Source organism: Thamnophis elegans, chromosome 11, assembly GCF_009769535.1.
Source record: "Thamnophis elegans isolate rThaEle1 chromosome 11, rThaEle1.pri, whole genome shotgun sequence".
Taxonomy (NCBI): Eukaryota; Metazoa; Chordata; class Lepidosauria; order Squamata; family Colubridae; genus Thamnophis; species Thamnophis elegans.
Genome location: NC_045551.1, coordinates 64,274,783 through 64,298,487, shown reverse-complemented (window position 1 = coordinate 64,298,487; position 23,705 = coordinate 64,274,783). Strand labels below are relative to the sequence as shown.

The 23,705-nt window shown below is 41.5% G+C and overlaps 1 protein-coding gene across 1 annotated transcript in view; it reads right to left on the bottom strand.

The window, feature by feature from the left end:
* Positions 1-23,705, bottom strand: part of DIAPH3 (diaphanous related formin 3) — a 71,234-nt gene that overhangs the window by 1,442 nt on the left and 46,087 nt on the right. Inside the window, exons 21-25 of the mRNA XM_032226265.1 lie at positions 20,557-20,796; positions 15,943-16,072; positions 12,394-12,518; positions 6,309-6,473; positions 4,903-5,038 (exon numbers count right to left, since the gene is read on the bottom strand). Of these exons, the coding sequence (XP_032082156.1) occupies positions 4,903-5,038; positions 6,309-6,473; positions 12,394-12,518; positions 15,943-16,072; positions 20,557-20,796 (796 nt within the window). The remainder of the gene's footprint in view (positions 1-4,902; positions 5,039-6,308; positions 6,474-12,393; positions 12,519-15,942; positions 16,073-20,556; positions 20,797-23,705) is intronic.

The window sequence follows — 23,705 nt, the reverse complement described above, 5'->3', positions numbered from 1 at the left end:
TGTTTTCTGGGTTACCACAGTAACGTCAAAGGACTTGAGAGGGATATAGGAAACGCTCCGTCAATGAAACCCGACCGATCCAAATTCAGAGAAAACCTTTAATTTACTCATCGTCAAATTTTTTCAAGGGGCGTGACCGTGTTTGCCTGAAGCAGATTTAAACCTAGTTTGATTTAAGTTCACAAACAACGCATCCTAAAAGAAGAGGCAACAAGAATTTTTAAGTGCAACGCGACGTCGTCCTTGCGCTGCTGCGTTCTTCTTAAAGCTTTGGATGAAAACCGGATATCGTCCTCACACAGAAATTCTCTTGAAGGAAATTTATCTGCGAGGCTACAATTTAAGTGCTGACATTCATCCTTTGCAAAAGCTACATTAAGCTCCTCTCCTTTCTTTAATAGATAAAAAGAGTGGATGGATCTCTAGTGCTTCCACTCTAGACCTGTACATTATTACGCTGAACTTTTATATTCTTTTTTTTTCCTAAAGTAACATTGCAATGAAAAGGAGATTTTTTTTTCCCCAAGACTGCTAGACACCAAGCAATCATTTCTCTTATAATTCTAGAGGATCTTATAAAGCCACTTACAGCCTCAAGAGCAGCTGAAAAACTATGTGCCCATAATATCCCCTTGGCAATAATTTCCATCTGTAACCAGAGTAAATTTTTTTTAAAAAAAATCTGCATGTATACGCTGCTTGTTAAATAATTGAGAAATTATGTCTTTGGTTTCTTAAACATAATGTTAATACTTCTGGGTCAGAAGCGCTGAAGTGTTCTGAGGGGGAAGGATTTGTCGGTAACATCACCAATGGCCATGGGAATGGAGCATATCTGTGGAATGTGGGTACCTGCTTTCGAACAACTGGGTTGTTGGGAGCTGGAGCTTGTGATGGGAACTCAACCTGCCCCGCGACAGCAACAGGTTTCAAACACAAGGCTGCCAATTGTCAGCCCAGCGTTCTAACCTCTTAAACACAATGTGTTCATTATATATATTTTTAAATGATTAAGTAAAGGTAAAGGTCTCCCTCGCACATAAATGCTAGTCGTTCCGATTCTAGGGGGCAGTGCTCATCTCCGTTTCAAAGCCGAAGAGCCAGCACTGTGTCCAAAGGACATCTCTGTGGTCATGTGGCCGGCATGACTCAACATCAAAGGTGCACGGAAGGCTGTTACCTTCCCACGAAAGGTGGCTGTTATTTTTCTACTTGCATTTTTTACCTGTTTTCAAACTGCTAGGTTGCAGAAGCTGGGACAAGGAACGGAAGCTCACTCCATTACGCAGCACTAAGGATTCGAACCTAAGAATTCGAACTGCCAACCCTTTCTGATCAACAAGCTGAGCCTCCTTAGCCACTGAGCTAAAGCTACCTTAGTTTTAATCGAAACGGAGTTGAAAGAGAATAAGATTAATATCACAAGGTTAAATGTTTCGGCCATTTATTTATAGATATAAAAGTTATAACTGCAGCTCTGTGGCTTAACTATCCACGTGACTTATGCAGAGAAAGAGATCTGAAAAATCTGGGAGTTTATTTGCTTATTATTAAATGTATTGGATGCCTTCTTACCACAGGATAATCTGTAGTATGGTAAGAGTTACAGTATATGATATTTGCTTTTTCTTAAGCCAGAGTTGGGTTAGAAGTCAACAAGTTGAGCTTGCAATCTGGAGCAGCAGAAAGGTGTCAGAAATACAAGTATGCATATTTAATCTAAAAACTGTACAACTGAGAAGTCCGCCAACTGCCAAAAGTCCTTCGGGTGGCCGATTTGCAATACTGAGACACCGTAAAGAATTTCGAACTTTTAAAACTCCTGACTTCAAAAAAATAATGAAGGAGGTTTCTAATTGCTATCCGAGCCTAATTCAAGGTTCTTCTTGGGGTGAAGAAAGCGAGACTCGTTTGAGGCTCAAATTGTCTGAAGGATTGTCTACTCCGTTGCTTAACCTTAAATCCGTTGCTTAACCTTAAATCCTCCAGTAGAAGCCGAGGTGGCGCAGTGGTTAGGGTGTAGTACTGCAGGCCACTTCAGCTGACTGTTATCTGCAGTTCAGCGGTTCTAATCTCACCGGCTCAAGGTTAACTCAGCCTTCCATCCTTCCGAGGTGGGTGAAATGAGGACCCAGACTGTGGGGGTGATATGCTGACTCTGTAAACTGCTTAGAGAGGGCTGAAAGCCCTATGAAGCGGTATATAAGTCTAACTTAGGAGGAGAGCCTTTTCAGTAGTAGCTCCGACCCTTTGGAACGATCTCCCCGTGGAGATTCGTACCCTCACCACCCTCCAGACCTTCCGCACAGCCCTCAAGATCTGGCTATCCCGTCAGGCCTGGGGTTAAAGATTATAATCCGTCCCCACCCGAATGATGAATGTTGCTTCTATTTTTAATTATGTATTGTTTTATATGTCATTGTGTGTATTCCCTACCCCATAAGTTGTAAGTCGCCCTGAGTCCCCTCAGGGAAAAGGGCGGCCTATAAATAAACTTATCCAACTTATCCAACTGCTATTGCTATTTGTTTGCAGACGCCAGCCCTTAGGCTAACGACCAAGTGTATATTTCCGCTTTTTCCACTGATCAATTTCACATCACTGTGGAATTGATTGCCCGGGGGCCCTTCAGGTGGGGTCTTAAACCTACTTCCTTGCCTCAGGCCATCAGATGCAATGGTTTTGTTTCTATTTGTTATTCGTTTCCTTGTCGTGGCATACAAGTTTTATTGTAAGTGCCAATGGAAGAGTGGGTTGAAGAACAGATAAATTCTGGATACGATAAATAAACTAAAGGCAGGACACTTGTATCAATTTAAATAATTAGTAGGCATCGTAACGAATAGGATTGACTCTCATTCTAAGCCAGATCTAAATTGGGTAACTTTGTCATTCATCACCAGTACTGTGTATCTCATCTGGCCACAACCTGGCAGCTGGCATTTCCTTGCCAATTACCCACATACCCACTTGAAGTTCCTAATTGCTTTACTCCGAATCAGGAGCCCGTCCTGTCGACAATCCTCAGGCTGCATTAAAAATTGAGCGCTATTGATATGAGAAATTATTTCTGGAGTCAAAAAAAAAAATTTTTTTACAGTGATGCATAATCACCGGGAAACTCTCTCTGGGCAGCTGAACATTTTGTAAGCACATCAAGAACTACAGAAGCTGGATAATCTAAAGCCCTAGAATACAATTTCTCCAGGCAATACAGCTGCTTTATCTCACCAAATAAAATAAATAAATAAATAAAAAGCGGAAGTATGTGTGACTATCCATTTGCATATAGGAGAATAAGAAATAATGTTCAGAATGTTAATTACAATGGTGGACTTCAAAAACACACATGTTGGAAAATGAAAATAAAAGAATGTGCACTTCTTGGCACCCTAACGTTGTTGCAGAAGCCAAGAGGCACTTGTAATATTAACACAATCGCTGTGTGCTTGCTGTTGTGCAACCTATTATTTTTTTCTCCCTAACGGTGCATTTTTAACAGATCTTGTTATGAGAGCCATCAAGCAGCCTACATTGGCAATCAGCAGAGAAAGCTTAACGTTATGTTAGGCTATCAATCTTATTAGACTTGTAGGATTCCAACCTGCGTCCTGGAGGAAGGTTTAGGTTTATTCGATTTATATGCCACCTTTCTCCCAAGGACTCAGGGCGGCGTACAACATTAAAAGAAACACATAATACAAAAGTTAAAAAAAATATTATATAGAATATCCCAAACCCAATTAAATTGACAATGACATTTTTAAAAAGAATTCAAATTAAAATTAACAGTAATCAATAATTTGTTTAGTTTTGTTCAGGCCAGGCTGGCTTGCTGGAAAAGCCAACTTTTTAGGGCGCATCGGAAGGACCGGAGGTCGGGGATTATACGAAGCTCTGGGACAGCTTAAACCTTAAACCAGAGCTCTGGGTAATCATCTATTGAGTTGAGATTCCGCTAGATAGCTAGATGTTTCGTCCCATCTTTTGACAGGTGTTTTTCTCCTGTTTTCAATTCTGGGGTGAGGCGGATCAAAGCAACTGTTTTACAGAGTTGTCGGGTTTTTAGTTACCCATACCCTGGCAGCCCATCTGCCCCTCGTTGGTAGTTACCGCATTTTTCGCAGTAAAAGACGCACTTTTTTCCTGCCAAAAGAGGGTGAAAATCTGGTTGTGTCTTATACAGTGAATACAGCATTATTGGCCTCCCAAAAATCCCGCCCCCTTTGCAAGAATGGATATGCAAAGGATTTGGGAGGCCTGCAGAGTATTGCTGGGGGCTGTGGAGGACAAAAAAGAGGGAAAAACAGGTCGTCTTTTGCTCATTCTTGCCCCTCCCCCCAGCCCCCCAGGAGCACTCTACAAGCCTCCCAAACCTCTACAAAAAACGAGGCATGCAGAGGGTTTGGGAGGCCTGAAGAGTGCAAAAATGTTTTCTTTTTAAAATTTACCTCTTCAAAATCATGATATGTCTTATACTCCAGTGCGTCTTATAGTCCGAAAAATATGGTAGTTTTTGGCCACTTCACTTTCTCGAGAGAGCGAGAGCAAGCCAGCACAAAGGAAGACATTAATCAGGAGGAAAGAGGAATCAGTGCCTTCAAAAGAAACCAATTTTTTGCAATCCAGTTTCCATTTACGAGTAGGATGACATGCGACGGGTTGCATCTTGCCCGGAAGCGAGAAAGAGTTAACTGCGGATACACGTCCTCACTCATTAAATCGACCTTTGTCTAGAAGTGGTTACAATTTGAGGACGAGCAAAATAGGAAAAGAATATGGAGGGGATCAATCAGACCTAAACGCAGCAGGGAATTTTAAGTAAATCACTTTTCTGCCTTAGCAACCCAAAAGTTGCTCTCGGTGACGTCTGGAAGCAATCAGGTTGCTGACCACGTTTACCTGTTTTAATGTCAAGCAGGTGGTTTTTCTTCTGTTGTCTTTCTAATTTTTCCTTTTCTGCTTTCTCTTGAGCTATTCTGGCACGCCTCTGTTTTTCTTCCATTTCTTTCCTTCTCATATTATCCTTTGCTGCTTCCTAGAGGAAAAAAAAAATACATTATCGGATATTAATATATTTTTTTTATTTTTAGATTTCAGGATGAGAACGATGACGTTTGTATTTCCCTCCCCTGATCCTATGTAAGCCGCCCTGAGTCCCCTCAGGGAAAAGGGCGGCCTATAAATGTTAATAAACCCTAAACCCTAAACCCTAAACGTACGTTTGCTTGGTTCAGACCAACGATGCGTGACCCGTCAAAACTGCGGTAGACAAAAGCGCGCTCGACGAAAGCGCGTGCCTGACGTCATCAGCAGCGCGACGAAAAAAAATTAAAAATAAATTAAATTGAAATTAAAATAAAATTAAAGCAAGCCGATTCACATAAAGGTAAGGGTTAGGTTTAGGTTTAGGTTTAGGTTAAGGGTTAGGGTTAGGTTTAGGGTTACGTTAAGGGTTAGGGTTAGGTTTAGGGTTACGTTAAGCGTTAGGGTTAGGGTTAGCGTTAGGTTAAGGGTTAGCGTTAGGTTTACCGTTAGGTTAAGGGTTAGGTTTAGGGTTAGGTTAAGGGTTAGGTTTAGGGTTAGGTTTGAGGGGGGTTAAGGTAAGGTTTTCGCTTTAATTTTAAATTTACCGCTCACAGCGCGATGTTTTCGTCGTGCTGTGATGACGTCACGTACGCGCTTTCGTCGAGCGCGTTTTTGTCTACCGCGGTTTTGTGGTGGAACCCAACGATGTTGCCTTAAGACTCAAGGAGTGTCATCCTTGAGGACTGCAAGACCAGATCTTCTCAACTGATCTCCGCTTCCTGGAATAGCACTCTGTTTGAATATTCATGACTGGGAGAGACATGGTAACAAGGTCAGCGAATGAATAGGCAGCAACTAAGTCAGCCAATGGGAGCTTAAACAGATCCGAGTCTGTGCTGAGAATCGAAACTGAAACTACCTCTGTCTGCTCTGAACTGAAAACTCCTCTCTGATGTACTGCTGGTCCATTTCCAGAGGCCAGAAATGGACCCATTTCCAGACTTCTGGGAGGCTCGTTTTTCATCCTCCCAGAGCCTCCACGCGAGCCCTGCTCCTACCTGGCCCCCAAAAAGGGCTGTGTGGAGACTCGTGGGAGGGGCGGGGCCAGCCAGTACTTGCAACTACCAGTTCGGCGAATAAAATTAGCATCCAGTTCGCTCGAGCCGACTGAATCCCATCCCTGGCAAAGATGGGAAATAAAGCCAACCAGGGATAATAACAGAAGGACTTTGGCCCTTGCTATTCCCGCGCATTGCATCGTTTTATTATGCACGCCTTACCGTGAACATCGTTTTGAAGTTGCTCAAGTCAGTGAGGAATTCTTCTACCGAGATTTTCTTTAAATCGATGGCATAATATTCCATGACATCCCGGTACAGATTTTCCATGCTTTTGTGTATGGTAGAAAGTTCCTTGAACTGCTCTTTTGCTTGGACGAGAAAGCTGTGCTCGGCTTGTTAAAGTTATATTCAGAGTAGAGCGGTATTAAAATAAACCAAGACGGCGGATTTTTCAAAAGCCCAGCTAAGACTATTCACAAAGTACTAAGAGGGGCAGCGTGGAGAAACAGAGTATAACAGATAACCTAATTTTTTCCCCTTCTTGCAACAATAGCATTCCTCTCGCGATAGACTGGCGTTTAATATCTTTTTAGAAAAGATTTCTCATAGGAAACCAATGCAATCAGCAATTAGGCATTCCAGCAACTTTTTAAGGGCTTTATAAAAATTATGGGGAAAAATGGTTTGATACTAAACTTATCCAAATATGATTCTTTACTATAATGCTTGTGGTTTAGATTAGGGGTTACCAACCATTCGGACCTCAAGGACCACTAAATTCATAATTTTAAATTCCACAGACCACTAATATGATCTGCCTAATGACCAGCTGGGTGGGCATGGCTAGTTAGTCATGTGACTGGGTGGGTGTGGCCAACTCAATGTCACTCACGTCAAGGGGTGCCTCGCCAGCCTCTACTCACCCCTCCCTTCCCAACCACTTCTCGCCTGCCCGCCCAGAGTCCTTAAGGCCCCAACAGGGAGCAGTTGTTAGAGCTAAGCAGCCACCATGAGAAAGAGTTGGCTGGCTCAGTTCAAATTGGATCTGACCGAGAAGGAGGCTCAGTAGAAGCACCTCACTGAGGACTACGAGCATAGACTTTCCAAGCAGTGGGAAGGCCTACAGGAGTGCAAGGCCAGGTACTGGCACCTGGAGGCTCAGCAGGCTGAGATGGTCAGCCAGTTCCAGGCCATGATGGAACAAGGCCCTCTGGCTCTTTGCCACTAGTGGCACTTCCCTCCAGCCTTCACTCAAAGCCCCCCACCAGGAGGCTGAAGCAGACACCAAGTTGGAATTTCTTTCCCTCTCCGACCCTCTCAAAAAGACCCCGAAGGGGAAGACTCTTTGCAACAACACAAATGTTCATTGCACGTATCCGTCCCAGGGGCCGTAGTTTGAGGACCCCTGATTTAGTGCAATATAAAAAATGCAAATATTTTTTCTGCAGACCACCAAAATTTTCTCCTGGACCCCCAGTTGGTGATCGCTGGTTTAGATTTCTACTAAATATTATAATCCATACGAACCTATTATCTAGTGCAGCAGGGAGATTTTGTTGTAGGCAAGTCATTTTTTTTTTTTAAAAAATCAAGCTTTAACCAGTAAAGTCTTTTTTAAAAAGGAGCATCAAAATAATCGCAAATAAATATCGACTGTGCAACAATCCATCAGGCATCTTAAATCTTACTAGAGGTCCCCCTGCCTTGGTGTTAGATTTCAAAATGTTGCAACATTGCTGATCTGATAAAAAGCCTTATCAGAAAGTAGGAAATCTTCATAGAATGGTTGATTGTCTAGGGAATGCTGATAGAAAGGACAGTGTAAGATTTTGATGACGTATTGTGTGAATCATTTGTCCCAGATAAACTGGTCCAGATGCACGGGTGAAGAATATGTATTTTCACACCAACTGCTGTCAACAGTTTGTCAAAGACAGCCGAGGTTTCATCAAGGCTTAAAATTCTGGGAATGGTTTTTATATACAATTAGGGGGGAATCTAAGTATGCAAATCATTTCATTATAAAGTCCCCACTCACATATCTACTTATTAGTTGCAAGTGCTTAATATTTTTTTCTTACGCGAGTATACGATGCCAAATCATTGCACAGAATCTACCAAGTTTATGATTGCATAAAACACTTCTATTTTATGTTCCATGGCAGCACTGTAGGCTTCCTTGTCTCTACAAAAGGGCATTAAAAAATAAAATGGATAAAAATAAAATAAAAATGGCTTAAGACTGTTTGGCTTTATTTTTATATTTCAGTTCCTGGCATCCAATGTTTTACAAATTCTAGATTAAATATCAAGCTAAGAAATCAAGCTGTTAATGATGCAATGTTTCTAAACTTTCGCTAAATATAAATCTTCATTCTGAGACCATTTATTGCAGTAAGTCTTGCTGGCAATTGGATGCACTGTGTTACAGAAATCTCTCCCCTTGTACACACACACACACACACACACACACACACACACACACACACACCATCACCTTCAAATAGGGAAAGTGGAGATAGGCCTGAAGATTAATCATTGCTAATAATTAATTAGGATTTAGTTAGTTCGTGATAGCTCTCCTCTATCCTCTTCCCTTTTCCCCCCCCTCTTTCCTCCATTATTAGGTAGAAGGGAGGAGAATTCACGCAAATAAAAGTGTGAGACTGGTTTGTGTCTAAGAAAGAGGGGTTGAGAATATGCAATAAATCCTAAGAAGGAGGAAGCGAAATATAACATACAACGTACCATTCTGGTCATAAAATCAATATTCAATTCAAAATGGATTTGCTATATTTAAAAAGGCCCTTCAAAATATGAAACAAGACATGCGGGCCAAAGAAAAGATAATGAGGGGGCATTAAAGTATTTCTCTCTCTCTCTCTCTTTCTGTTTCTTTTTATTTAAAATACTTTGTAAATCATATGTGCATGTTTAAGGGTAACTTCATAAAATGCTTCTCAAATTCATCTTTTGTTTTATTTACTGTTTAAATCCAGCATGAGTTAGCAAAAGAGGTACATAAAGATTGAGAGCCCTGGAGAGAATGGAATTGCTATATACGTAGACATTTAAAAGGAGGTTGTAAGTAAAATTATTAATAAGAAAGGTGATTACTGGGGGGGGGGGGAGTATAAAATTAAATAATTTAGGAAGACAAATGTGATAACAGGAAATATATTAAGTTGAACTGTTAAAATAAGAATAAATGTATATAAAGAGTTTGGTGGTAAGCTATAACTATTAGGATACTAAAAAAAAATTGTACTCAGGCGACACACTGATTAATGAATTATGAAATGTTTGTTTTAAAAGGGGAAAAAAATAAAAAAAATACCAAAAAAAATTAAATTGAGAGCCCTTTTGATGGCTCTGACTTTTGCCATCCGAATATGACAAGACTTTTGATCAGCCAAATTTGATAAGGCAACATTTGTGGGACTGTCATAGAGGAAGGGGTGGGGGGCGCAATCTATTCTCCAAATAGGTGTGGGGCCTTAAGCTCTTAACTGAGTTGCCTATAGAATAAAGCTTAGGCTGTATGAAAAGCCTTCACAACATGATTTAAGAATCATTAGCCTGCCTTTTCAATATTTCTGAGGGTGGTCATTTTTAACTGAGCGGTTCAAAAAAGTCTATTTTCCAACCATAACGACAACAGTCGCTAGGCAGCTTCTTCAAGCTATGGGGTGTTGAAAGAAATGTCCATCTGGGTTCAGTTCTACATGGGAAAAGGACACTGGAAACATGGAGGCTGTTTGGAAAGATGGTTTAATGGTGGGTGGGATCACATGCCTTGGAGCTCCTGGGTGAAAAGGGAAGAGATGTTGAGAGTCCCTGGGTTTTATACCCACTCTGGGCTTTGAACTTCCTGGGGCACAGGAAGAGTATCCTGACTGGTTGCTGTCAGAGGTCATAGCTAGCTTTGTAGGTTGTGTGCTAAGTTTGGTTGAAACTTGGTGGGTGGTGCAACGAAGGGCAATGAAATGGCTCTGCCTGAAGGGGATAGATCTTTGTTATGAAGAATAGACTTGGTCAGGCCTTAATGGCCCATTGACAAAGACTATTAAGAGCGAGTCTCTCCCCAGGGAGCCGAGGTGGCGCAGTGGTTAAATGTAGCACTGCAGGCTGACTGCAGTTCAGCAGTTCGGCTGTTCAAATCTCACCGGCTCAGGGTTGACTCAGCCTTCCATCCTTCTGAGGTGGGTAAAATGAGGACCCGGATTGTTGTTGGGGGCAATATGCTGACTCTGTAAACCGCTTAGAGAGGGCTGAAAGCCCTATGAAGCGGTATATAAGTAACTGCTATTGCTATTGCTGTCTAAAAACATGTTTCTCCATTTCTCATCCAGGGAAATGTAATATTCTGCCTTTTTTAATATTTCCTAGGATATTTCATTTTTCTAGTAGAGGGGTGGGTGCGAACTTCCTTCAGCGGGATCATCCAACGTTTGCATCAAATACACCGTTTTTCCTGTACACATTTTTTTTTTAATTAGCAAGCACACAGACATTACCAGCAACAAATGTAATTCCACTGTTCCCCAATTATTCTCTGTCTACAGGGAATGTTAACAGGAGGCTATTACATTTTAACAGTGTTTAAAGATCAAACCATCTGTTTAAGTGTCGCTGTGGGATTTAGCTTAGAGCGCTTATGCATTTTTGTGAAAAAATTTCCAGTAACATTTTGTTTTATAAGCTTACAATGTACGCACGGCTCTCTTACACCAACATCTCACATTCAGAAATATTCCCTAATACTTCATCTCGTAACAAAGTGCTATCAACAGCTTGCAATATTATCAGTTTTGCAAGGTGGGGAATTGCCCATCATATACAATTGTCTCTTTAAAAGGAAGCCAAAAAGAATATTTCTCACTCTGTTCCACGGAATTAGAAAGACTTGATTATCACTTTAAACTCATAAACCTCTACAAATTAGAAATGTAAGAGTCATTAAGCCTTGATGACTGCTGGGGGGGGGGGGAAGGGGATCTTCATTGTGGTGCTATTCTACATAACAAAGATCTACCTCCTTCAGGAAGAACCATAGTAGGAATTGCCCAAAGCCCCTTCATAACATCATCACCAGTAAAGCTCAACCAAGCTTGGGACTCAAAACACAACCTAAGAAGTTACCCCTGCATGGCCCCATGGGAGTCTGACAACCAATCAGAACACAAGCTCGAATTCAAAAGCTCAGAGGGCATAAAGCCCAGGCACTTTCAGCATCTCTTCCCTTTTTGCCCAGGACCTCAAACCATGAGATCCTGTCCACCATTAAACCATCTTTCCAAACAGTCTCCATGTTTCTAGTGTCTTTCTTCCCACGTGGAACTGAACCCAGATGGACATTTCTTCCAACAGGTGGACCAACCAAAACATGATGCTGTCAGGCCTGCATTTATATTCCTTTTAGAATTTTGGCCTGCCACACTTTCTCTTATTTCATTATGCTGTTTCTTTAAGCCGATGGGAGGGGGGAATAGAAGGAGTAGGATTGTGAAATGTATTGTTTTTCATTCTTTACTAGAAATCAAGGTCATCCTTTGTCTCCACACTTTCACACCTGACCGGAAGCAGTTAGGCGTAGATGCCAGCGTGGAAGAAGATTGAACCATGTGATGGACTGTGGGTGTGGGGACAAGATCATGAACTTTTAACTGGGTGGGATTCTGATGTAACTTCCAGAGTTGGAATCCCACAGCACGATGCCAACATGCCTGTCTTATTAAATTGGAACTTTAAGCATAGTTTTGCCTTCGACTCTGATTTAATTCTGCATGATATTTGGAACGCCTACAGACACTTTATCTGCTTTATCTGTGTTGTTTCAGGTTGTTCCCTCCACACAGCGGGGGACACAGGACTTCCTTTATAGGTAAGAAGCAAAACCAAAACAGTACATATTAAAGGAACCTAGCAGAGGAACGATTATAGTAAAATAGTGTATATATCAAGCAATACATTATTTTAAATACTCTTCAAAAAATTTTGGAAATTAATCAAGTGTTATTTGTATAAAACACTAACCAGGCATAGCTTAGAGAAAATTCAGAATGGGTTAAATGAACAAGTATGTCTCAATGGACAGTTCTCCTTCAATTCTAATAAAACCACTATCTAACACTTACCAGTTGGAAGGAAAATGTGGTAGGGTTTAGATTATCTGTAACTTTAAAAACAGTCAAAAACTAGTGTCATCAAAACTGAGGATGTGGAATACAAGTTATGGAAATAAACTTAAAATACATTCTGAAAACAAAAGTGCATCAGTTATTTGACAACAGCAAAAGGATATGGACATTTTTGTCACAAATTTGTCATGAGGGTCTTCGGGTTGGGGAAAGGTCTCCAAATCCTTCCCAAGTTGCTTGATCTGCCCTTCCATCTGCTTCAGGCTCTTTTCCAAGCTCTCCGCTGAAACTAAACACGTGCAGCCCACAAAGAGGCATCTTTAATTATTAATAATTTTTAAAAGGACGAGATACACAGAAACTACTCCAGTTTCATAGCATAAACAGGTTACTTTAGACAAAATAAGATAATGCATGCATTTGCTATTTCAAGAAATGAAAACTTTTTTCGTGGCCAATGTAGGATGATAAACATTCCTCATGGAAATTAAAGATTGAAAGATAGTAAGAATCCCATCCATGGAATTCATTCTAAAAAGAAAAATATATATTTTCTAAAGAGATCCTATGTCTAAAAAATTCTTTATAACCTGCAAATATATTATTATTCCCAGGACTTTAATATAACCAATAACATACATTGGGCTAGAGGTCCTGACTTCATGTACCCCAATAATCTGATCTTCAATCACTGAACTATTTCAAATCTTAGAGTTGACTTGTTAGTTCCAGCACGTTTTCTCCTACACTGTTACAAGTTTTCTCCCACATTGGGTCTGATCAATGTTCCCAAACATCTAATTCTTTTGAGCATCAACAAATCAGAATGTCACTTTTCCTTCTCAGAATATCGATGATATCCTGAGCTATCCTGTAGCACTGCTTTCTCTTTCAAGGGGATCAACCCATGAGACCAAATGACCATGTCCATGAGATGCTTGCAGTCATAGTGTAGGAATGATCCATTAAAAGAAACCCATCCGAATGAATATGGAAAGCTTCTAACATAGCTATTGTCCTCCAACGCTAACATACTATTAGATACTTACCATCTCAATCTTTTAGAGGAATCTAATCTCGAATTTTATTCACACCAGGATATGTACAAATAGCAAAGAGGCCCCCAAAGTGTTTCAGAGGCACTAAAAAAAGTGGGACATCTAGGTTTCTTTGACTGTTTTGATAGTCCCACATTATTCCTTCTAAAGGTGCTTTTTCAAGAGGCAACTGGACTTTCTGGTTTTTCTTTGAAGACGTCTCCCTTCTCATCCAAGAAGCTTCTTCAGCTCTGACTGGATGGTGGGGAATGGAAGGATTTGGACTCCTTGCAGGCAGCTGGTCATTTGCATCCTTTCAGAGGGTCCTTGAGGCCACCTAGAGGTTTATCTGTGTCGTCAGGGTCACCCAACAATGAACTAAAGGGCCACCATCAGTGAGCTGTTGGACAGCACTACTTGGTCTGTTGTGTGGATGCTTGGGTAGTTTAGGGGCGGGGAATTTTTTGTGTGGGTGGGGGTGTGTTTGTGGATTGTCATGTGTGTAGGGCCTGGTCTCTGGGGGTTATGAGAATTTCGTTGTATGTGTATACTGTGTATATACGTATAATGACAGTAAAGTAATTTCTAAATTTCTAAATTCAAATGGGTGTGGAGCCTTCTTGGAACTGTTGAAAGAACTGTGTTGTAGACTGGAGATAGATAATGTCGTATCCCTTCCCCTCTGTTGAGAGAGGACTGCTCACTTTTGACCTAGATGGCCTCTGTGACCCTTCTTTCAAACAGCGAAACTCTCTGTCAACCATGAACTGGATGACTGAGAATCTCCATAGCCATTATTCCTGTCAAGCCTGCAGCCATCTTTTCTTTTGGATCTTTGGCCTGCCACACTTTCTATTATTCTGCTAGGCATTTCCTATTGTGGGAAAATGGGAGGGGGGATTGTACGGAGTTAGATGATAGGTAGCCATAACAAATTCTTTCTAGAAAGCCAAGGTCATCCTTTGTCTCTGCACCTGACCGGAACAGGATGGGTGGAAGCTGCCAGCATGGCAGTGGGAGTTTGGACCATGGGATGGACTTGTGGGTGTGGGGGCAAGATCTTGAACTTTCAACTGGGTGGGGAAAACCGGGAAACCTTCAGATTCAGGTTTTCCCAGATGTGCCAACAAGGCTCTCTTAATAAATTGGAACTTTGAGGAATCCATTGTCTTGGACTCTGATTTAATTTTGGATGCTATTTGAAACCCTGACAATTCCTTCTACTTATAGGCATTGTCATTCACCTGATTTCTTTTTTTTTAATAAAATGTTTTTTTTATTTTTTGTTCTTTGTATATACATTCACATAATTATTATTCTTTTTTTTTCTTTTTTACATTCATAATTCTAATACATTACATCATTCCATTTATAGCATTTTAATATTCCATTCGGGGGTTGTTTTGTTTACCATCCCCGCCTATTTTGACACCACATTCTGATTTTTTTTCTGAATGAAAAGCTAAGACAGAAAAACTTCCAAGATTAGACAACAAGCATAAAAATAAGGTGTCTGCAAAGACTTTCTTGGATACAACGCAGGAAGAGGAGTAGAACAAGTGTAAGATTTTTTATTAAAGACATGAAGGTGGGTGAAATCAGATTTAATTTCCTAAAACTTTTTTCTTTTTTCTCCCCTTCCCGTCTTGTTAATGATTACTGTATATACTCGAGTATAAGCCTAGTTTTTCAGCCCACTTTTTGGGCTGAAAAAAGCCACCTCGGCTTATACTCGAGTCAGTGAAAAATTTGCCCGAAATGGAGGAGAAAAAGGGGCGGGGCCATGCCGCTGGGTGACACTCGTGAATGGCCCAGTGCCCCTGTGAATTTCCCCTCCCTCTGTGTCAGTTTGCCGCGCAGCGCGCACCGCACCATCCCCCCTCCTCACCTTCTAATGTAATGCAGGGCTGTCTTACGATTCCCCTTCCTCCCCCTCCTGCCGCTCTGCAACGATGTCCCACCTCCTCCTTGTTATGGCAAGCAGCCACATAGCGATGTCCCACCTCCTCTGGTACAGTGATCCAATGATAGGAATCACTGTGCCGTGTGTCATAGGAGGCGGGACATCGCTCCCGCGGCTGCACGGGACATCATCATCACAGCGGGACATCAGCATCATGAGGTGAGTGAAGTATTTCATTGAATACACCGCTAGTTTACTGTTTTTCTTTGAAATAAATATTCAAAAACATTATTGGTATCTATTTTTATTTTGAAATTTATCGGTAGCTGCTGCATTTCCCACCCTAGGCTTATACTCGAGTCAATAACTTTTCCAGTTTTTTTGTGGTAAAATTAGGTGCCTCGGCTTATATTCGGGTCGGCCTATACTCGAGTATATACGGTAGCCTTTTATTTCAAAGGCTTGCATGGACCATGGAAAATATTTTAATTCCCCAGTTTGCTGCTTTTTTTTTTTTTTTGTATGGTAACACCCTTGTATTCTGGATGGTGTGATCTGAAACATAATCACTTTCCCCCCCCCCCTCCCCGTTCCCTGCTAATTTAAGATAAGGGAAAGTCATCTTGAAAGAAATAGAAATAGCCGTGAATGGAAATTCATGACTGCAGGCGGAGGTTAATGCATGCTGCAAAGTTAAAACTCTCCATTCGGAAATCATTCATTGTGGTCGGAGTTGAACAAAACAGAAGACAAATATCGGTTTTAATACAGACCTCTGCTCGCTTTGTCTAAGTGCTGCAAGTCCTCAAGGAAACTCAAAACATTTGGATATTTCTCTTCACAGACCTCAGCCAGGAAGTGAAGCAGCGTTGTCGTCTGATCAGCTGATTTGGTATCCTTTAACTAGGCAGCGATAAACACATCGTTAAAAAAGAATTCACGTATTTCCATTTCATCTCATTATACGTTCACTTTTTGCTCTCTCCTGCAATAGCAGTGGAAGTGATGTGCCAGTGCCTGGAGGCTGTCAAGGGTCTGGATGGGAGTAAACAAGCTGGCACTCAATCCAGACAAGACCGAGTGGCTATTGATGTTGCCCCCTAAAAATGGTCCAGATATTCCATCTCTCAGCTTGGGGGGGGGTGAAATTCTTCACCCCTCAGAGAGGGCCCGCAACTTAGGTGTCCTCCTGGATCCTCAGCTGACATTAGAATACCACCTGTCGGCTGTGACCAGGGGGGCTTTTGCCCAGGTTCGCCTGGTGCACCAGTTGCGGCCCTACCTGGACCGGGAGGCCCTTCAAATGGTCACTCATGCGCTCGTCACCTCTAGGCTTGATTACTGTAATGTGCTTTACTTGGGGCTGTCCCTGAAGAGTGTTCGGAGACTACAATTGGTCCAGAATGCGGCCGCGCGAGCGATATCGTGTGTACCTAGGAACACCAATGTTACACCTATCCTCCGCGAGCTGCACTGGCTTCCCATCGGTCTCCGAACGCGCTTCAAGGTGCTGCTCGTTACCTTTAAAGCCCTACATGGCTTGGGACCTGGATATCTGCGGGACCGCCTCCTGCCACATACCTCCCAACGACCCGTAAGATCTCACAGGCTGGGCCTCCTTCGGGTACCGTCGACCAGGCAATGCCGGTTGGCGACTACTCAGGGGAGGTCTTTCTCTGTAGCTGCCCCGGCCCTGTGGAATGATCTACATGCAGAAATCCGGACCCTTCCCACTCTCTTGGCCTTCCGGAAAGCCATTAAAACCTGGCTGTTCCGGCAGGCCTGGGGCTGTTGACCCCAAAATACGGTCCAGCCCCATTTAGAACGGAGTGCATGGTGTGCTGTTTTTAAATCAATCTTTTTTTCTCTGTATTTATTTATTTATTTATTTCTGTACTGTAAGCCGCCCGGAGTCCTACGGGATTGGGCGGCATATAAATGTTATTAAACTTGCAAACTTGCAAAACTCTTAACTTGGCATTAGATTTAAGACTGAATTTAGACCGACGAGTTAAACATGACTTGAGATGTGGAAGGGTCTTAGAATGGAGAAGGTCTGATAACCTATAAGTGCCTTTGAGTTCATTCTGTCAGGAAAAAGAGAGTCCATTGAGTGATACCGTATTTTTCGGAGTATAAGACGCACCTTTTTCTTACTTACCTCTTCGAAATCTTGGTGCGTCTTATGCACCGGTGCGTCTCATAGTCCGAAAAATATGGTAAATTATAGCAATAGCTCTTAGACTTATATACCGCTTCACGATGCTTCTACAGCCCTCTCTAAGTGGTTTACAGAGTCGGCATCTTTCCCCCAACAATCTGAGTCCTCATTTTACCAACCTCGGAAGGATGGAAGGCTGAGTCAAACCTTGAGCCGGTCAGGATCAAACTTCTGGCAGTTGGCAGAATTAGCCTGCAATACTGCATTCTAACCACTGCGCCAAAACAGCTCTTTATGATACTATGATATCTAACTTTAAAATTCAACTGTGAGGGTGATATTAAGATATCCATCATAACTTGACCCACATCCAGCTAGTGGCATCCCACTGAGGGAGTTAAAGTAGACAACATGGCATATGCCATCTTAAATACAACTCACACAAACATATATACACCTGGTGTGTATCAGTATGAATACCATTCGATGAAGGTGGATGTATTTCAGACTTCCCACAAAATACTTGGAACTTTAGAAATCTTAAGCCTTCAGATACTGGTTATTTGCTCAATTGTAACCTTTATAATGATTTGGGTTCTGAGGTTTGTTGCTGACCTACAGCTGACAATATTTGTGCATAAACAGACCCATCATGCTATTATCATTTGCAGCACATCATGTTATGCAAACACAGAAAGAGAACACCAGCTAAATTAAACGTTTGAAGACAGAAAGTGAAACATATTTAAATCTAGGCATCAGCTCAATGCAGTTGCTGGAATTGGGTATGTCTAAATTAATGAAAAGAAGGACTAAGGGGAGACCTGATAGCAGTGTTCCAATATCTCAGGGGCTGCCACAAGGAAGAGGGAGTCAAGCTATTCTCCACATGACCCGAAGACAGGAGAAGAAACAATGGATGGAAACTAATCAAGGAGAGAAGCAACTTAGAACTGAGGAGAAATGTCCTGACAGTTAGAACAATTAATCAGTGGAACAGCTTGCCTCCAGAAGTTGTGAATGCTCCAACACTGGACGTTTTTAAGAAGTTGGACAACCATTTGTCTGAAGTGGTGTAGGGTTTCCTGCCTAAGCAGAGGGTTGGACTAGAAGACCTCCAAGGTGCCTTCCAACTCTATTCTATTCCTAATTCTATTTTATTCCTATTCTATTATAATTCTATTCTATTCTATTACTAATTCTATTCTATTCCCATCCTATCCTATTCCTTATACCAATCCATCATTTTCTATCTTCTGAAGCCATTTCTGGTTTCAGTACATCAATACCCATTATCTTTTCTTCTTTTAGCATCTCACTTTGTTGTAGAAAAGACGGGACACATAAGCCAGCTCTTCAGAGAAGGAACAGTTTATTTGCGCAGGTTCATAGCAAAGAATAAATGGCCTGAACACTGAATGAAATTCAGGAACTTCCTTATATAGTTTATCACTTTCAGCTAAAGCCATCTGTTAGTTTTGGAAACACCTCTCAATATTTGCCCTTGAGTTACAGAAAGTATGTCTACAGGATGTCATAATACATGGGGCAAATAACGGGCATGCATAGCTCGTATTTTGAGGAACTAACAATATGTGTCTACCAAATAGATTAACAGCCAAGCTAGCAGATGGGCTAAAATAGATGTTTTGCCTCAGCATATTTCATGTACAGACTTCCTTCTAACCCGTGTCTAACCGCACTATGTCCTAAAAGCAAACCTTGCAATTTCTATGTGAACAGTTAAAACTTAGTATCATGAAACCCTAGTTTAGTTCAGGCTTCAGGCCTACTTTGGTTCAGCCTGCCACCTTAACTGCTATCCTTTGGAGGATCTTACCAACTCCTTATCTATAGGTTACCTATTGCTTTCTCTTTCTTCCTCTTTTACCATTTAGTTTTCCTTCATAAATTGTCTTGTGATTTGATTCAATCTCCCTACCGAATCAAAGCCACCTCAACATCCTTTTTACTGGCCATTCACTCCTGCATTCAATCCACATTTACTTAACTGCTGTTCGTTCCTGACGCTACCTCTTCTTATTTATCATACACACTTGTGCAGTAGTCCATCTACTCTGCATTCAACTAACGTTGGTTTCTTCCGACATGCCAAAATTGTACAAAGTAGGCAGATGTGCATTTTTAATATACAGCTGTTTTCAGTTTTGGTGAGTCATTCCTCACAAATAAACGTATGGATCAGCATTTTCGGCTTTTTAAAACGTCCCCATTTCCCCAACCTTAGTAAGTGCTGTGAGGTTTCCCTTCACTCCGTGTATTTGCTCTTAGATTGGAACAGCAATTTTTTTTTTTAATCAAGAAAAACGAGCATTTTCTAAAACCGCATTCATTCTCTCTGCTTCACTGGATGAGAAACACAAAAATTAATTGATTTCATGTTCAAGCTATGTTGCGGTGGGTAGACAGAACAGATATTTGCAACTATTTATTGGGGTAGGGGGAGAAAGAATTTTGGCAAATTTACATACTTATAATTGTTCTACTGGCAAGGGAGAAAAAAGATAAATAGCATCACTGATACGTCAAGGATTAGAATAGAATAACAAAGTTGGAAGGGACCTTGGAGGTCTTCTAGTCCAACCCCCTGCTTAGGCAAGAAACCCTACATCACTTCAGACAAATGGTTGTTCAATCTCTTCTTAAAAACTTCCAGTGTTGGAGCATTCACAACTTCTGGAGACAAGCTGTTCCACTGATTAATTGCTCTAACTGTCAGGAAATTTCTCCTCAGTTCTAAATTACTTCTCTCCTTTATTAGTTTCCACCCATTGCTTCTTGTCCTGCCCTCTGTTGCTTTGGAGAATAGTTTGACTCCCTCTTCTTTGTGGCAACCCCTGAGATATTGGAACACTGCTGTCATGTTTCCCCTAGTCCTTCTTCTCATTAAACCTGACATACCCAGTTCCTGCAACCGTTCTTCAAATGTTTTAGTCTCCAGTCCCCTAATCCTCTTTGTTGCTCTTCTCTGCACTCTCAACATCTTTTTTTTTTACATCGTGGCAACCAAAACTGAATGCAATATTCTAAGTGTGGCCTTACCAAGGCCTTATAAAGTGGTATTAACACACTTCACATGATCTTGATTTCATCCCTTTGTTTATGTAGTAATAGAACTGTGTCGGCTTTTGGGGCAGCTTCAGCTTTGGCTACAGGTTTGACTGAAGCACCAGATTCCACCCGCATTGGCTGCTGAAATACTCACTTTACATAAGGAGCAGAGGTTGTATCCAAATGTCTGCGCGTTTCGCGATCCAGCGTTCATGTAGTTCCCCATTAACAGGACAAGTTCCAGAAGCTGACTGAAGTTTCGGCTCTTCTTGATCTCTTCGCAGGCGGTGCTGACCGCCATGATGTCGGGCTTGAGGTTATTCACTTGCTCCTCAAACTGAAGCTTAAAAAGAATGCCAGCCAACCGGGGTCTCAGTCTGGTTACGCTGCTCATCTTGGTTGAAAAGAGAAGGAGGAGACCTGCCTTACACGTCACGATTTTGTACCCTCTCAAGATACACACCATCGTTCTAGATAGTTCCGGAGACCGAACCAATCGAGAATGGCGTGTGAATGTTGTGTGGAGGACTCTCTTCCCCCTTCTAGGTAACTCGTGAAACATTGCATTTGATGGAGCTGTTGTCAAACTGTGCATAAACCCCGCGGAAGGAACACGGAAATACTAATGAGAAGTAGCTCGTTTCAATGCCTTAACCAGAGACGTGGGTTCAACATGGAAATACTCTTTAAGCGTTGAAACCAGGCAGCAGACTGGCCCAAGGAGAAATAACTTGCAGGGTTTTCTATGGATAAGTACACCTATTTCAACTTCTAACCTCAAGATGACACTGTAGGGCGTTACACACCAGAATTGGACACAAGGGCAATTTTTCCCCCATGCCATTACTCTGCTAAACAACTAATTCCCACAACACTGTCAAATTGCCTAGTAGGACTGCATTACTATTATTCTTCTCATCTTTCCTATTAATTATCTCCTTATCTTATGACTTTAACTTTGTTGCCTGTATCTTATGATTTACATTGTTTTATTTAGTATCCTGGTATAATTTATGTTGATCACTTATTTAATATCCAATGGCTATTATTAAATGTTGTATCTTATGATTTATGTAGTTTTATGATGAATTGAGCCTTTGAACGATGGTGCTAGAGAAGACTCCTGTGAGTCCCTTGGACTGCAAGGCGACCCAACTGGTCAGTCCTAGAGGAGATCAACCCTGACTGCTCTTTAGAAGGCCAGATCCTGAAGATGAAACTCAAAGACTTTGGCCACCTAATGAGAAGGAAGGACTCACTGGAGAAGAGCCTCATGCTGGGGAAGATGGAGGGCAGAAGAAGAAGGGGACGACAGAGAATGAGGTGGCTGGATGGAGTCACTGATGTGAGCTTAAATGGACTCCGGGAGATAGTAGAGGACAGGAAAGCCAGGAGGAACGTTGTCCATGATGTTTATGATCATGATTTATCATTTGTTGCTTGTATGTATTCTGAGAGCTTTCGTACCGGAAACAAATTCCTTGTGTGTCCATTCATGCTTAGCCATTAAAGAATTCTGTTCTGTTCTGTGTTTTGTAAGTGGCTCCATAAGGAAGATGGTTTTTTTAAAAAAGCAAACACAAGGAGTTTTTTTTTTCCATTTATAATTAGCTTCTCAGTGATCTACAACCCATGTCAAAAAGCCTATTAGCCATTATTTCAATCTTATTAGGTTTACAGGCTTACTTTTATAGATTATAGAATTTACTCTCATGGGAATTTTATAGTAAATACATTTTATGTGTACGCGTACATTAATCGGATATCAAACCTCTCCTAGATATAGTAAGTTAGTTTTATGTTACAATCATCTAACATGGCTGTGGTAGGCTTTTTCCATGTTACAGAAATGTTTAATACTCTTTGAGATGAACTTTTATTGGACAATATTTTATGTTGGACAAAATAAAAGGAAATTGATTAACATATCAACTTAACAGATGCTTGTTTACCAAATGTTTATCAGGACATCCTAGTTGCTATAGCACTGGTACTTTGTAAGCATCAAGAAGAATATCTAAGAGGTTGCTGTGCAGAATTGTTTCAATTTCAGTTCATTTGTACCAATTTTGCCAAAGATGGACCTGGTCACTTATTCAGAAACAGGGGTTGTCATGTCACGGCATATAACTTTTATATACTGTTGTTGCTCTCTATCCCCATCTAGTGGCCGGAGGGATAAATATGCCCAAACATGCTACTTTTATCTACTGTTGTTGCTCTCTAACCCCATCTAGTGGCCAGGGGGATAAATATGCCCCAACATACTACCTTTATCTACTGTTGTTGCTCTCTAACCCCATCTAGTGGCCAGGGGGATAAATATACCCCAACATACTACCTTTATCTACTGTTGTTGCTCTCTAACCCCATCTAGCGGCCAGGGGGATAAATATGCCCCAACATACTACCTTTATCTACTGTTGTTGCTCTCTAACCCCATCTAGTGGCCAGGGGGATAAATATACCCCAACGTACTACCTTTATCTACTGTTGTTGCTCTCTAACCCCATCTAGTGGCCAGGGGGATAAATATGCCCCAACATACTACCTTTATCTACTGTTGTTGCTCTCTAACCCCATCTAGTGGCCAGGGGGATAAATATGCCCCAACATACTACCTTTATCTACCGTTGTTGCTCTCTAACCCCCATCTAGTGGCCAGGGGGATAAATATGCCCCAACATACTACCTTTATCTACTGTTGTTGCTCTCTAACCCCATCTAGTGGCCAGGGGGATAAATATGCCCCAACATACTACCTTTATCTACTGTTGTTGCGCTCTAACCCCCATCTAGTGGCCGGAGAGACAAATATATTGTTTGAAGTATATTGTTTGAAGCAGACCCCACTCATGTAACCATCAGCCCACACTCTCAAAACAAGTGCACACTGGGAAGCCAGACTCCATTTTAGAGAAGGCAGAAGCACAAAGAATCCATCTTCATCTGTGGCACATGGTTATCCAAACAAACCCACATCCCCCACACAGAGCATCACTGGGGAGATTTAGATTGCTTGTGTTTATTAATTGTTATGTTCAGCAGGAGCTCAATACTGTCTATCTTGTACTTGGTTCTCATTGTATGTATCCCTGTTTTCCCCAGTTTCACCCTATCCTGTTCTTTCAATAAAGCATCCAGATCTACACACACGGTCTGTTTGATTGGAGGATAGGTGGGTTTAGATGCATGTCGAGCTGCACTCAGACTAATATGTAGCAAGGATAGAGTTCTTAGATGTTACAAAGCCTCTTAGGAGCATGGTGGCTCAAGTGGTTGGAACATTGGCCAGGAGATTAG